The 14410-nt window shown below is 44.4% G+C and overlaps 2 protein-coding genes across 12 annotated transcripts in view; one reads left to right on the top strand and one right to left on the bottom strand.

The window, feature by feature from the left end:
- The window catches only part of si:ch211-26b3.4 (connector enhancer of kinase suppressor of ras 2), a 59182-nt gene extending 55006 nt beyond the window's left edge, over nt 1-4176 (bottom strand). The window contains exon 1 of one of the 6 annotated variants that reach the window (XM_034598114.1): nt 3727-4176. In XM_034598114.1, coding sequence (XP_034454005.1) covers nt 3727-3790 — 64 coding nt within the window. In that variant the 5' untranslated portion in view covers nt 3791-4176. The remainder of the gene's footprint in view (nt 1-3726) is intronic. The other 5 variants (XM_034598110.1, XM_034598109.1, XM_034598111.1 and 2 more) reach the window with 5 other exon arrangements.
- A 2749-nt stretch (nt 4177-6925) lies between these two features.
- On the top strand, nt 6926-13882 carry hdx (highly divergent homeobox). 6 transcript variants are annotated; one of them, XM_034598107.1, is made up of 12 exons: nt 6928-7172; nt 8543-8704; nt 9126-9272; nt 9543-10727; nt 10808-10864; nt 11060-11206; nt 11933-12131; nt 12214-12296; nt 12932-13030; nt 13139-13261; nt 13354-13471; nt 13502-13882. In XM_034598107.1, exons 2-12 carry the CDS (start codon nt 8639-8641, stop codon nt 13621-13623), a joined length of 2346 nt encoding a protein of 781 aa, XP_034453998.1. In that variant the 5' UTR covers nt 6928-7172; nt 8543-8638; the 3' UTR covers nt 13624-13882. The 6 variants fall into 6 exon arrangements, with proteins under 6 accessions (XP_034453993.1, XP_034453998.1, XP_034453997.1 ...); XM_034598106.1 differs by having other exon boundaries at nt 6929-7172; nt 12929-13030; nt 13354-13465; nt 13496-13882; XM_034598105.1 differs by having other exon boundaries at nt 6929-7172; nt 12929-13030.
- Nucleotides 13883-14410: the final 528 nt, after the last annotated feature.

The following is a 14410-nucleotide window of genomic DNA, read 5'->3' as shown; positions in this document are numbered from 1 at the left end:
TTACCTCTTTTGTGGTTCTGGGTAAGGATGGGTTCTTAAAGAGTGCAGATCTAAATTTATCTCAATGATGAACGTTCAAAAAAATCAGTACAAGCAGACAATCTCAATAGGTGCAAAGCTACCATAGGTTAACCAAAATTAGTCGAAGTGTACTTGCAAACAACTTAAACTTCCTTATCCTTTCCAATTTATGTTACTTTTAACTCAGATTACTTTACTGCAGTACATTTGAGAGGGAAACCTAATAATATGTACTTTAATATTAGTAATCCTGCACACATAAGATATAATCATCTCGTAAAACGTCATATATTTTTACAGATTAATGTGGGTATAGACCAGCTATGAAGCTACTTAATTACCCATTAATGCATCCGAAATTATAAACCAATGAACACAAATAAAAACAATCTGAAAGGATCCATTCTGCATGATGGAAACTATAAATGTTGACAGGCCTACTGAAGTACATTTAGCTGATGTCATTTAAGAATAATTGTATTTTTATTTCACTCATAATTTAGTACTTTTACAGAGTAGTGAGGATACTTTAGCTTCAGTAAATAGTCTAAATACTGGTTGTAACACAGACCAAAATGAACAAACCAAGTGGAAATATATTTTTGAAAATTTGACCAGCAATATTTTAAATTATAGGGAGGATTCGTGTCAAATCATTTATTTTCAATATATATATTTTTGCTCTAAAGTTAGGCAGTTGTGAGAATATTGTAATTTCTGGAAATGATATCTATATTTTGTACGTTTTGAAACTGGTACAGACACATGAGGGACGCCCCCGTGGCTTGGAGGTCAGGGCGCCAACGACTGACTGTGGAGTCCTCAGTATGTGTCTGACTGGGGACCTTTGTTATATTTCTCTCTTCCCTGTTTCCTGTCATCTCTCTGCTGGGGATGTCGAGAGGGGACATTGAATGCCCCCCATAACGAAATGAAAATAGGACACACAAGTTGGATAAAGGTGTTATAATTATAAAGGGGTACAACTATTCTATTTCTATCCGGAAAGATTGAAAAGATAACATTGATTCGTTAAAAAAGGTAGGTGAGGACAAATGTTGGCTCCCTGCACCCATGTCTCTTATATCTGTTTACATTCAAACTACTATTCTCTGTTGTGGTAAGCAAGAGCAACCTCTTAAGTACAATTACAGAAGATGGTCTGGGTGTTACTGCTCCTTACAAATGGCACAAAACTACTCAGCTCAGTGTGAGAGAGATAGAGACTTTGCAGAAGGAGAGGCCAAAGGGAAGCCCGTGTTAACGTACAGATTAATGATGGCCTTTTCGCCTTTTGCTTTAGTCCTAAAGAAAATTTGATCTGAGCAAAAGCCTGCCACTGAGGACCTCTGTATGGAGCCCCACAGGAAAAAGCAGGGAGCTTCAGAAGAACAGGGACTACACTGGGAGACGCTGGTGGATCTCTGAGGCCCAGCTCTACATCTGAAAGAGGCCACAAGATGGTTCTCAAAGAACAGAGGAGACCAAAGGTGTAACAGCAACAACATTAAACAGTTGCACCAACCAAGTGTCCTGTGTCTACATTTTTCGACGTCTTTGCTTAACTGGCAATAAACCTAAAAGGATGTTTACTCAAACTTGTACAATGCCACATGAAACATTATCATTCAATTTCCCCATGCAGGTTGGAATCAAGATCACTTCACTGACGACTCAGTTTTGTTACTTTAAAACATAAAATTCCTATTCTGGTAATTTTATAATGATCATAACTTCAGATTCAGGAACATGATACATGAAATAGTATTTTTCCTTAATAGCAGCTAAAAACCAGCATGTCTTGCAATATTTTTATTCAGCAGTTATATTTTCATGGGCAGGGTTCAGATAAACCATTTCTTATAGCTCAAGTCTAATATTACATCCCTGGGGCCTGCGGGGGAAATTATTGATTTACCTTGGATGCAATGCACATAACTTCCACATGCAGGATTTTATTCCAGCACATGGTAATGGGGGGACTGGTTGGCTCATAATTTAACTGTACCTAAAATGAAAGCATTCTTTAAAAAAATCCACATGTGGCAATGAGTTTTTTGTAATGGCTCATGCTATCACCCTTGCTATCTCACTTTTAGATATCCTGTGTGCACAAATATAGCAATTATACCAAGTGGCATTTAAAAAACTAAACAAAAATCAATATTTTTATTGCATTCACCATGTTGCAAAATGCTAACCACATTTGGCCTGTAAGTGATCTCACCTCCAATCAAATTTGAACTCAGCCTCTCTAAATGAATGGTGCAGGCGCAGAGCTTTCCAAATGAACACTCCACGGATCAGAGGACGGAGCTGTTACTCCACTGGCTGCTTGAGAAGAGCAATTATAAAACCAGGAACACCGTCGTAAACACTTAACTCAACGCATCCCAAATACTCTCCCTCGCCGTGTCCCCTGAGGGCCCATCAACCACCTTGACTTCTAATCTCAGACATCAGTGCTTCCACCATAATGAAAAGGGAACTGCAGCAATGTTGAGTTTTACGAACTCAAGTAGAATTAAGCAGGAAAAATGATCACCCCTGGTTTGAGTCGTCACACACAAGTACAGTGATTAAGTCATTATCCTATGTAAAGGGATTGCGGACACCCTGTCTCCCCATTTCCATTGTCTGCCAACAGGCCCACCACAGTTTCTCTCGCAGCTCCGTAAAGCTGCTGACCAGTGTGTGAGAACAGCTCCTGCCACTGCGCTCACACATACACACTCACACACACAAACACACACACACACACACACACACACACACACACACACACACACACACACACACACACACACACACACACTTATTCAGGCACGCATGATTAGTGATTACTCATTCATACTGTCTGTTTGAGGGGATGCAGCCTATCTCTTGCCAGGAACGCGAGCAACAGAGGAAAAAAGCGTGTGTGTGTGTGTGTGTGTGTGTGTGTGTGTGTGTGTGTGTGTGTGTGTGTGTGTGTGTGTGTGTGTGTGTGTGTGTGTGTGATCCGTGCTTTTTTCCCCTTATACGGCAGGAGGCACTGCGCTGTCCACGGTGCTGAAACTGACTGTACGGCCCGAATTGGGGGATTTGAGGGTGGGGGTGTGGAGAGAAGGGGAGGATGGGGAGTGGGGGGGTACATGCAGTTAGCTACATTAATCATACACGCACGAGCACAGCCGCGCGCTCACACACGCAGCGAGTTGTGGTACGCACTTTTCAGCATGTGCCAGTGAGTGGCAGAGCAGATGACATATCTCCCCGGCTTCATTGATGAGAGGTGTTCTGCTGCTGATGATGAGGAGGAGGATGATGATGATGATGGTGGTGGTGATGGAGTCAGCAGCAGCAGCGGCGGCGGCGGCGGCAGCAGCCTATAGGCTTGGCTATACAAGGTGTGCGCTCTCAAGCAGGCGAGATGACAGAATTCTGAGCCTCCACTCCCTGCTTCTTAGTGGGGAGGACATCCATTTCACTGCACCGGCTCCAACGCATTTACCCCACACTTTACAGTGGCTGGAATCAGTCCCCACAGTGGCCACTTACACAGTCACGCATCAGCCTGCAGGATAGAGGAGCGCACACATGCACCACAGTTTGTGGCCCTCACCATCATCATCACCACCACCCTCCTCCTCCTCCTCCTCACTTCAACCACAAGCATGCATGAACACCATCAGCCTGCTGCAAAGGAAGGGATCAGAATATTACCTTTCATCCAGTCCAGAACTTGCTTTGGTGTCCATTTACTTATAGGTTCCATAACCAAAGCCATGGTGTCACAGTCTCTCCGAGGTGAACGGCGCAGGACTCAATGCGGGCGACATACAACGACCTGTCAGTCACATCTGGAATGACACGGCGGTGGGCACATCTGTAGGGACAGAGAAGCTCGTCAGTTTTATTCTGTCCATCGGAGCATGGCCGCCTGCAGAAACGGTGAACGGGATGCGGTGGTGCAATCCACGCGCACACACGGAGACACGCGCGCACACAGCACACGCTCTCTCTTCCCTCCCTCGTCTCTCTCTCTCTCTCTCTCTCTCTCTCTCTCTCTCTCTCTCTCTCTCTCTCTCTCTCTCTCTCTCGTGCCTTCCCGCCAGCAGCTCGCGCTCTGTGAGAAGTGGATTCGGTGGGCGCGAGGGGATGGAGCGACCCCTCCCCTCTCCTCTTCTTCCTCCCGCCCGCCTCGCTGCAGCATCACAAGGGCCACCACTCATAATACAGACCAGGGAATGGTGCAACGCACACCATATAGGGAGGATCTCTCTCTCCCTCTCTCTCTCCCTCCATGTCTCCCTTGCACATGCACATACGTACAGAAAGAGAGCTGTAAGGAATTGTAAAGACTATATAGCAATAGATAAATTGCGGTATTAACACACTATAGCATGCATGTTATATGTTTTTATTATTTCCACTAATTAAAAGGTTTGGTAGTCTGCTGCCTGTATAGTGACACGTCTGCACGTGTGCAGGTCGTGCTACATCCCACAGCAAGACAAGGTTCATATGCACGGATGAGAAAATCAGCATCAGTTGTCAGGCGCTCCTATGGTATGCACGATGCTCAGCTGTGAGGAACAGCGCCCCCTGCTGCGCACCTGGGACACAGGTGACGTCATGGATTAAAGCAGAACCCCCCACCCCACCCCCTAACAAACACAGACACACACACACACACACACACACCTCTACCGTACAGACAAATATGGAGGCTCAATGGCACAGTGACTCGGGTCAAACAAATATATTGCATGTTTTCATTTTCCCTTTTTATAATATTTTCCACCCGAAATAATGTCTGATGAAATATAATGGAAGATAGTGGATGCAATGGAAACACACACACACACACACACACACACACACACACACACACACACCTTCATACACACAAAGAACAAATAAAACATTCATTAGGATGAACAGTCTTTACTGCTGTTGTGCATATTGATTATACAAAGCATTAAAGTTCAGAAAGACAGTTTGGCTTTTGCAAGCATTTTATTTGTGCTGTATTTATATGGACCCTGAGTCTGAATAACAAGTCATCATCATCATCATCATCATCATCATCATCATCATCACATGTAACTACAAAGTTATAATAACTTGAGTGGTCATACTAGTGAATATGGCAGTCTGAGGATGTTCTAACACTATTGGCATCGGGTCAGACTTTCTGGTTTAAAGAATAGAGCATTGCAATAATGTATCAGGCTGTAATAAGAGAGTACCTGAGGTAATCTTATTTACTTAAAGATCAGTTTAGAAGAGATGTTTAGAAATATTATCAATCAGAATCAGAATTCATTTTTATTGCCAAGTATATTTACACATACAGGAAATTGCACCAGGCAATTCTGGCTGCACCAGGAAGCCAGGCTGTCAACTTCCTCTCTGTAGGCAGCCTCGTCCCCATTGGAGATTAATCCAATTAGGGTTGTGTCGTCTGCAAACTTCAGGAGTTTGACAGAGGGGTGGCTGGAGATGCAGTTGTTGGTGTAGAGGGAGAAGAGTAGAGGGGAGAGCACACAACCTTGTGGGGCTCCAGTGCTGATGGTCCGGGGCTCAGAGACAAGCTTGCCCAGCCTCACGCGCTGCTTCCTGTCTGTCAGGAAGTCAGTGATCCACCTGCAGGTGGGCTCAGGCACACTCAGCTGTGTCAACTTGTCTCGGAGAAGGGCTGGGGCGATAGTGTTGAATGCGGAGCTGAAGTCCACAAACAGGATCCTGGCGTAGGTGCCGGGGGAGTCAAGGTGCTGGAGGATGAAGTGGAGTCCCATGTTGACTGCGTCGTCTACAGACCTGTTGGCTCTGTAGGCAAACTGCAGTGGGTCGAGGAGGTGGTTGGTTATGGCCTTGAGGTGGGTCAGCACGAGGCGCTCAAAGGTCTTCATTACTACAGAGGTCAGGGCGACTGGTCTGTAGTCATTAAGGTCTGTGATCCTCTGCTTTTTGGGAACGGGGATGATGGTGGATGTTTTGAGGCAGGCAGGTACCATGCATTCAGCCAGTGAGGTGTTGAAGATGTCCGTGAACACTGGACATCCGCTGGTCCGCACAGTACCTTAGTGTGGAGGGGGAGACAGCGTCTGGTCCAGCTGCCTTGCGGGGGTTCAGTCTCTTCAGTAGTTTGTTGACATCTCTCTCCTGAATGGAGGGGGGGGGGCGCGTCTGGGACCATTTTGTGGGCGGGTAGTGTCTTTGTCCAGGCTGGGAAGAAGAGGTGTGATAGCTGTGTGGGGGGGAACAAATTGTTGTTCCAGCTTCTTGGAATACTGTCGTTTGGCCTCCTTAATCTCCTTGCCAAACGAGTATTTAGCCAGTCTGAACCTATCCTTGTCCCCAGTCTTGAAGGCCACCTCTTTCTCCAAACGAAGCTGTTTGAGTTTTGCCGTGAGCCAGGGCTTGTCGTTGCTGTAACTCACCCTGGTGCGTGTTGGAATACATCTGTCGTCACAGAAGCTGATGTATGACGTCACAGCATCTGTAAATTCGTCCAGGCTGTTGGAAGAAGTTCTTAAAAAATGTCCCATTTATAAAAATATTATTCAATCAAACTTATTTTGGACTATTTTAATAACTATATCAATGCAGTAATGACAGTTTTACAAGACGCACATTAATTGGTGAGTGTATTTGAACATTTACTAAACTTGGCAATAGAAAATCAATCATGTGCAACTTTTTCCTGTCAAAGTCAATCAAATGCTCGAAAAAAATGCTCGAAAAAGCTAAAATCTAACCACACCGCCTGCTGTGTGTTGAAACAGTGATCCGTGTTGGTGGTGTGGAGTGAACTGGTCCATGTAAACGTCTCCTGTTTGCAACATTAGCAGCAGCACAGAGCATGCACACAGCACAGAGCATGCACACACAACCAGGCGGCCACAGGAAACAGTGACCTCCTCCTCCTCCAGCAGCCCGCTGAACAAAGTCAATGGTGGGCGGGACCACGCTGCTCAGTTTTCAGCCCTTTCCGAATGTCACAACCGTGATCTCGAGCTCCCATTGGCTCCTGTCTGGGCACACGTCACAATCATGATTAGAATTGATGATCGGACGTTCTGATTTCATTGTCTCGCAAAGGGGACTGGTGGAGAAATCTGCTGAATTCGAACGTGCCGTCTGATTTTTTGACATCACAAATGGTAAGCGCCGGGACGTGATTTCACTTCGGGCTCCGGGTCCTCGCGAGTCGCGTCGCGCCCGCCTGCGCTGGGAAGCCCGGGTCAGCGAGAACGACCACGGCGGGGTCGAGAAATCACAGATTTGAAGGAAAAGTTTAGCCGCGGCTATCCAGTGGGAGAGCTATGCTAATGGCGGCTAACGCTGGCTCGGCTCAGATATGGCCGCTCGGGCCTGTAAGCTAACGTGAGCTGTGTGTGTCTGTGCGCGTGTGGCCGTTGTGGTGATGCGGCGCGTCCCCGGTTTGTTTACTGTCTGGCTGTGAGTCGCCAAGTTGTGGCATGTGCTTCCTGTGTGCTGGTTGTGTTTGTGAGTCACCGGGCTGTTGGCTAACCCGACACGGACCCACTGTGTGTGTTGGCTAATTCTCCGTAATGTTATTGACTGTGGCCATGCGCAGACAGCCTGCCAAAATAAAGCTGCTGCTGCTGCTGCTGCTGCTCACACTGGCCACACAACATTCCCCTGTGTGTCTCTGTGTTTTTCTAAACTACTGTGTTTTTATCAGCTCAGTGTTATTCCTCATCCCTTTAACTGGTTTCTGCGCTTTATTTTCTCCTGCGTCCCCTCTGTCTACTAACATAATACAGGTTTGCAACGAAACGTATTCATAACACTGTAACTACACATTTCTCTTTGTTTAGTGCATTAAAGATTAGTTAACTCCGAGCATCACAATAAATTGTTTACACGCACTTTATTTTGAAAGGCTATTTAAACAAGCTTGTGTTAGAATTAAATAAGTTTTAAATAAGCTTATTATCTTATTAATAACATGTCATAATTTCCAGACATTGTTGATGATGCAAATAATCCGTGTTTTGTTTGCGCTATAAAAAAAATACAACACATTCATATAAAATGTTATCAGCTGTTAATAGTGCTGAGTGAAATGGCCTATTAAATTATATCAAGATTTTTTTTAAATATCAGTGGATGGTTGTGGTTTTAAACTCTTCATGGACAGAGAATGACAAATCATTATATCAATACATATTGGACATTTGTTATATTGCTATCACTGAAAATTATACTGTTATATTACTATAGTACTATAGAGAAATAAATCAATGAAGCAATGTTTATCTAGGCACAACATATTAGCTTGATTGATGTTATTTATTTTTACACTGCAGCTTTGTCACTGCCTATTATACTTTGACTGACAGCGTGTTCAGTTATTGTTCCCTATTGTTAGATGTAACTATGTGTTGGCTGGTTCTCTATAACAAGATGAAACTGATCGTGTTGCTCATAATGAGGCGGCCTCGTTTGATGGATTTGTTGTCATTTCTTTGTAACTTAGTGTCGTCTTGCTGTGCTTCCTCCCCAGCCATACTACTCAGAAGTGTGCCAGGTACACTGAGACAGGATGACTGCAATCAAACGCGTGCCAACCTAGAAGCATGGAGGTTCTGCTGTGACCTGCATGGCTGCCCCGTTCCCCTCCAGTAGCACAATGGATGCGTGGCCACAGAGACGTGGCCTGCAGACTGTGAGTAGCCTATATCACACATTGCATTTCAGTATAAGAGAAAAAAACGGCTTAAGATGAGTTATAACAAAATCATTACAGAAACATACGCTGTTGCTGCAGTTGTAATTTATTTTTTACTTTTTTTATTTTAGGAGTTCACAAGACTTTACTTTTGCTTTAATAATGTTAATCATATCAGTCTTACATTATTTATGTATTTAAAAAGGTGTTATCTTGAGTCTGTGACATTTTGGTTGATCGAGTTATACAATAGTCGGTGCATTTCCTAAATCTATTTATATTTGAAAAAATACTGTGATTTTTGGGGAATTAAACTGATTACGAAACCCATCATAATGTATTGCTTTCACTGACCAAAGCTAATCTGAAAGTGAGCTGTATGTTTTATTGGTTCCTTGTCTATGTGGTCGTCTCTCAGATGAACCTGCGGTCAGTATTCACGCCTGAACAGCAGAGGATCCTGGAACGTTACTATGACAGTGGGATGACCAATCAGAGCAAGGCTTGCTTCCAGCTAATACTCCAATGTGCTCAGGAGGCCAAACTGGACTTCAGCGTGGTTCGGGTAGGCCCATAAAATGTGCTTGTGTGTTGTGTTAATGTGTTAGATGGGGGGGAGCACCATTCAGAATGAGTTGTGTTGCACCTTTGTGCTTTGTTTTTTTAATAAGGGATGCCCATGTATTACTGTGGCAAGTAATTAAGGTCATGCATCAGTGGGTTCTTCTAGTCCAGAGGCATAACTTTTTCTGACTTTGCAGAATTTGTCCCTGTGGTGTTTTGTATAGTGTTTTTTTAAGTGATGTTTCTGAGATGATTGCTCTTCTCCCTGCAGACATGGGTTGGCAACAAAAGACGTAAGATTGCCTCCAAGGTAGACCTGAATGGAGGCATGTCTCATTCCTTATCCAGTCATGGACTCGCTGGGGGGCTACTCTCCAATCACACACTAGCCGGAGGTGCTCTGTCCAATCATAGCATGGCAGCAGGGGCGCTGCTTCCTGCTGAGATGGCTGTAGCAAGGAACATCCAGAATCGTATGCACCTTCTTCCTCCATCGTCGTCCTTTCCTACTTTCTCGTCAGCATCTTCCTCTCCCTCCTCTTCCTCGCCTCTCAGCAGCGGCAGCAACAACAACAACAACAACAATGACGTCATACTGACTGGTATTTACTCTCTGAACTCCGTCCCACGCCCCCGACCAAGACCCACAGCCCCCCCGGGTCAGTCAGACCCTGAGCTTTCTGCGCACACATCCTCATCTCTGATCAACCAGGTCCTACAGAGCAGGAACAGCTCGACCTCCTCACCCCTCCACTCCAAGCTATTGTCCCTCTCTCAGAATCTCCCATCCCTCACGTCTGCTTCAGGGCCTTTAGTCTACACTGCCGTCAGGAAGGGAACTTCATCCCTCGGGGAAGCAGGGGTGAGTGCAGGAGTAGTACCTCACAGCTGGACTAGGCAGTACGGTACAGCACAAACACGCCCTTGGTCTTCTTCCTTGCAATCCCAAACTCAGCTTCAGCCCAGACCTCACTCCAACCCCCAGCCTCAACCCCCTGCACCACAGAAGACACAGGTTTCCATCCCAGTCAAAGACTCTCCCCCTGAACAGACACCTCGTATTCAGCAGGTCTACACTTTGTCAGAAAAAGGCGAGGGGGACCGACTTAGATCTGGACCAGCGTATACTGAGAGAGTTCAGGAGAGTCAGGAGAGTCATGGGTGTGTGCCTCAACCTCTGGACTCCTGTCATAACTTCTCCATCGCCATGGAGACTGGAGATGAAGCAGATGAGTGGCAAAGGGAGGAGGAATTGGCTAACATGGCCGCTCAGACACACATCCACAGGGAGCACACGTTAGGCAGCCCAATCAGGGCTGAAGTGTCAGTGGTGAGAGGAAGCCTCACTCCTCCTATGACTAGCTCCAGACCCACACTGCTTCACAGTAACACAACTCTTCAGGGCAGCTATTCCGTCACAGCACAGACCTCATTTACAGGGGAATCCAGCTCACAGGTACGTGAGGTTCAACTGCTGCTGTCGCTTTCCAAGTGAATTGAAAAACGTAACCTGAATGTGTCTGTCTCTGTGTGCAGACTTCAGTCAGTGTGTCTGCTGCCCCCTGGGTTATCAGCAACTCAAGAAAAAGAACAGTAAGTGCTTTTTTTGGCAGCTGTAACAGAAGAATTTTAGCAGCTAATGTAGGGGGGAAAAGCCTTAAACGTACTATATTCATAATCGTCTTTCTGGTAGGTCATAAAGCTGTGCTCAGAGATGTGATAAACGTTGAGGCTGCATTATGGAGCATGTGCATGTCATGTAGTCAAACAGAGGTGTGTGTGTTTCAGCTGCAGGATCGGACCCAGTTCAGTGATGGGGATCTCATCCAGCTGAAGCGCTATTGGGACAGAGGAATGACTAGCCTGGGCTCAGTCTGCAGGGAAAAGATCACTGCTGCAGCGAACCAACTCAATGTAGACACTGAAATAGTCAAGGTATCCACCTTTGCAAGGTTGAAAATTACTTAATAACTTAATTAACAGTGTTATATGTAAAGTAGAAAAGCACTTGCTGCCTCCTGGCACGTAATCTCTGCAGTGTCATCGAAACTAGAGAGATGTTTTGTTGACTGAGAAACCTTTGAGCCTTATTCACGTGGTCTAGCCACTTGTATATGACATTTTAGTGAAAACAAGACTATTTGACTTGTCTGACCTTTTTTGAGACAAAGGAAAACAGGAAAGAGCAACTTTTCTAGGTCACAGAAGTTTTCTAACTCACTTGCACAAAGTTGTGTAAAAGTCACGCAGATATATCAGGGCCACAGTAGGAATGCTGATGAACTAAATATAGTCTCTCAGTCCTGACACACACACATGACCCACTGCCATCTCACGTACTAGAATATTTATTGCAACCAAGAAAAAATCTCTGCCTGCAATGATATACAGTGTACCACTGTGAGGATTATCTTCAAAGCTACTTAAGCAACTACTTACTGCCAATTTAGATCAGGTTTACTGCAGTAAATTTACTGAATAACAGGTACTTATTGTTGATATGGAAACAAGACTAATTTTCAAGCAATTTTCCTGGACTACCTTCACATTCATCACATTAAGTACTTTATTTTGAAAAATGTATTGAAATCAATGACCTTTAGAGTACTTCAGTCCATGACTGACACCCATTTTGTCCTTTTTGTGTTTTCTAATTTGCAGACATGGATCAGTAACAGACGGAGGAAATACCGTCTGATGGGTATTGAAATTCCGCCACCTAAAGGTGGCCCTGCTGTATTTACAACCTCATCCCCAGGTAACGAGTCTCCACTGGCCCTCAGCCCTGATGAGGAGCGGCTAAGAACGCCTGATCTCGGAGATGACTTGAATGATGAGGGATCTATCTGCCTGTCTGAAGGTAAGAACAAAGACACTAGACACACACACAAACAGTCTCCTATGTGTGTATCTTAGTATTAATGTAGCATTATTTCTTCTAGATGGAACCATCGACTCACAACACAGAGATGAAGATGATGTAACAGATCAGATGTCCATCGCTGCTTTAACGGCCAATAATGTGGTACTTGATCATTTCTCTGATGTTACAACAGAACCTCATTAAAAGTAACCGCTTGAGACTGGACACTGGCTGGGATAGTGCTCATACTCCAATATAATAATAGCAATAATAATAATAATAATAATACATATCAAAGCTTCATTCAGGGCTCATTCATTCTGCTTGTTCACACAAGCTGTTGGCAACAAAACTACACTGGCTTTGTCATGTACACTTTGACCATGGTACATTTCTCTAGTAAGCCTGTTTCCTCTGGAATTCTTACACCTCACTTACAGTAATATCATAATAATTACTGATTTAATATGTATAATTGTAGGGGCTTCTATATTAGTGTTAAAGATAACTGCTGTGTTGCACCAGATCAAATGCTAACTAATTTCTTTCAAGCATGCTAACAGAGGACAAAAAGACTGTAGTCACACAGATTACACACAGGAAGGATAATGCAGCCTCTGTAGGGATAAGTGCAGTTATTTGTTGTTCTTCAAAGATTATTTGATGAAAGATCACCATATTTGTTTTATGGTTAGTATGAGGTAATCTACCATAATTTGTACAGCACTGTTATAAAGTAACTACGCTTCTTTATATGAAGTCACATTTATTTAAACCAGCCTGTTTTTTTATAGAAGATTGAAGTAATTGGCGATGAGGAAGCAGCAGAAGAAGACGATGATTGTGAATTAATAGCTTCCGACCTCGAGCAAATGCAGAACCTGCTGGAATTCAAGGTGAGAGCACACACAGATTAACTTGGAATTGTGAATAAAAAGCTATGTTAAATGTCATCATCTCAAGCATTTAATTATTTTTTGCCTCTTCAAATCCTTCTCTTGCAGCACGAGGAGGTGCAGTTCTTAGAGCACGAGCTACAGAACCAAAAACAAAAATACCTTGAGCTTGTTAGCTTCACAAAGAGCCTGCTCAGCGCTGTGAGAAAAAATGACCTGGAGAGACAGCAGGTACAATCACACAGCAGTAACTTTTACTGGGACATCAGCTTCAAGTGAGTCTCAACAGGTTTTTAACTTTCTGCTGTTGCTTATTTGTTTAGGAACTCATGGCCAGTCTACCTCAGCCTTCAGACCAGGAGTGGGACACAAGTGTGGAGAGAGGATTCCAGCTTGCTGCAGAGTCGGCAGACGCATTCTCCAACCATGACGACTCCCCGGCGGCTGGTGTGAGTGCTGCAGAACCCCCGCCAGCTGTAGCAATGGAAGACGTCCCGCTGGTCACCATAAACGAAGACGGTTCGACAACGGAACATACTGAGCCCTCTGCATCAGAGGAGCAAATGCAGGAAGCAGTTACAGAACAAAAGTGACTTATCTCGTGTACATCAGCTCCCACACTCGCACACACGCTTATACAGATGTTTCCACACTCCATGCAGAAGAATCTGGTTTCACACAAGATAGAATCATGCATATACACAAACACTCTGGTAAACTCATTCTCCACTCCCAGTGCCTGTGGATTGATGCTTCACTATGACTGTTGGGCTGACAAAGGCCTTTTTTACTGCATATCATTCGCCTTGCTCTGGACCAGTCCAGAGAGAACAATAAATGACCTCTAACTTATCTACGTCTGTGCCTCTCTCATTTGTCATTGACTGTACAAAACAGGGGGTTATATCAGCTTATAAGCTTATCAGTTTATAATAAGTCTCAAGCTACTATGGAAATTCATTCTGTCACAATTGTAGAATGTTTTTTGTAGATCACATTTGAGGACAAGAAAGCGGTTACATTTCTGTCTTACAGGTCAAACTACTGGGCTTCCATCCAGCTTGTCGACTCAGATGACTGACTGGTCTCCTTCAAAATTTGGAGGTAAAAGATTAGCGCATAAACCTGACATAACAGATCGGTTTTGCAAGATAATGCCCATTGTAGCTGTCAGTATCTTATTTTGAAAAAGTGTGTGTGTGTGTGTGTGGGAGAGCGACAGAGCAGCAGAGAAAGTGGATGAGCTTTAAGCCTCTTATTTCCACTTGGACTAGGGATGGACAGGCTTATGAAACAGTGGCTTTAAAACATTGGACTTCACGGGCTCAGATTTATGGCAGGAGACTGTTTTTATTTTGTTTTACTCCATCATTTTTTTAC

Source organism: Hippoglossus hippoglossus, chromosome 10 (genome assembly GCF_009819705.1).
Source record: "Hippoglossus hippoglossus isolate fHipHip1 chromosome 10, fHipHip1.pri, whole genome shotgun sequence".
In the NCBI taxonomy this organism is placed as follows: domain Eukaryota; kingdom Metazoa; phylum Chordata; class Actinopteri; order Pleuronectiformes; family Pleuronectidae; genus Hippoglossus; species Hippoglossus hippoglossus.
The sequence above is the reverse complement of the archived record's forward strand: the minus strand, read 5'-3'. Positions and strand labels throughout refer to the sequence as shown.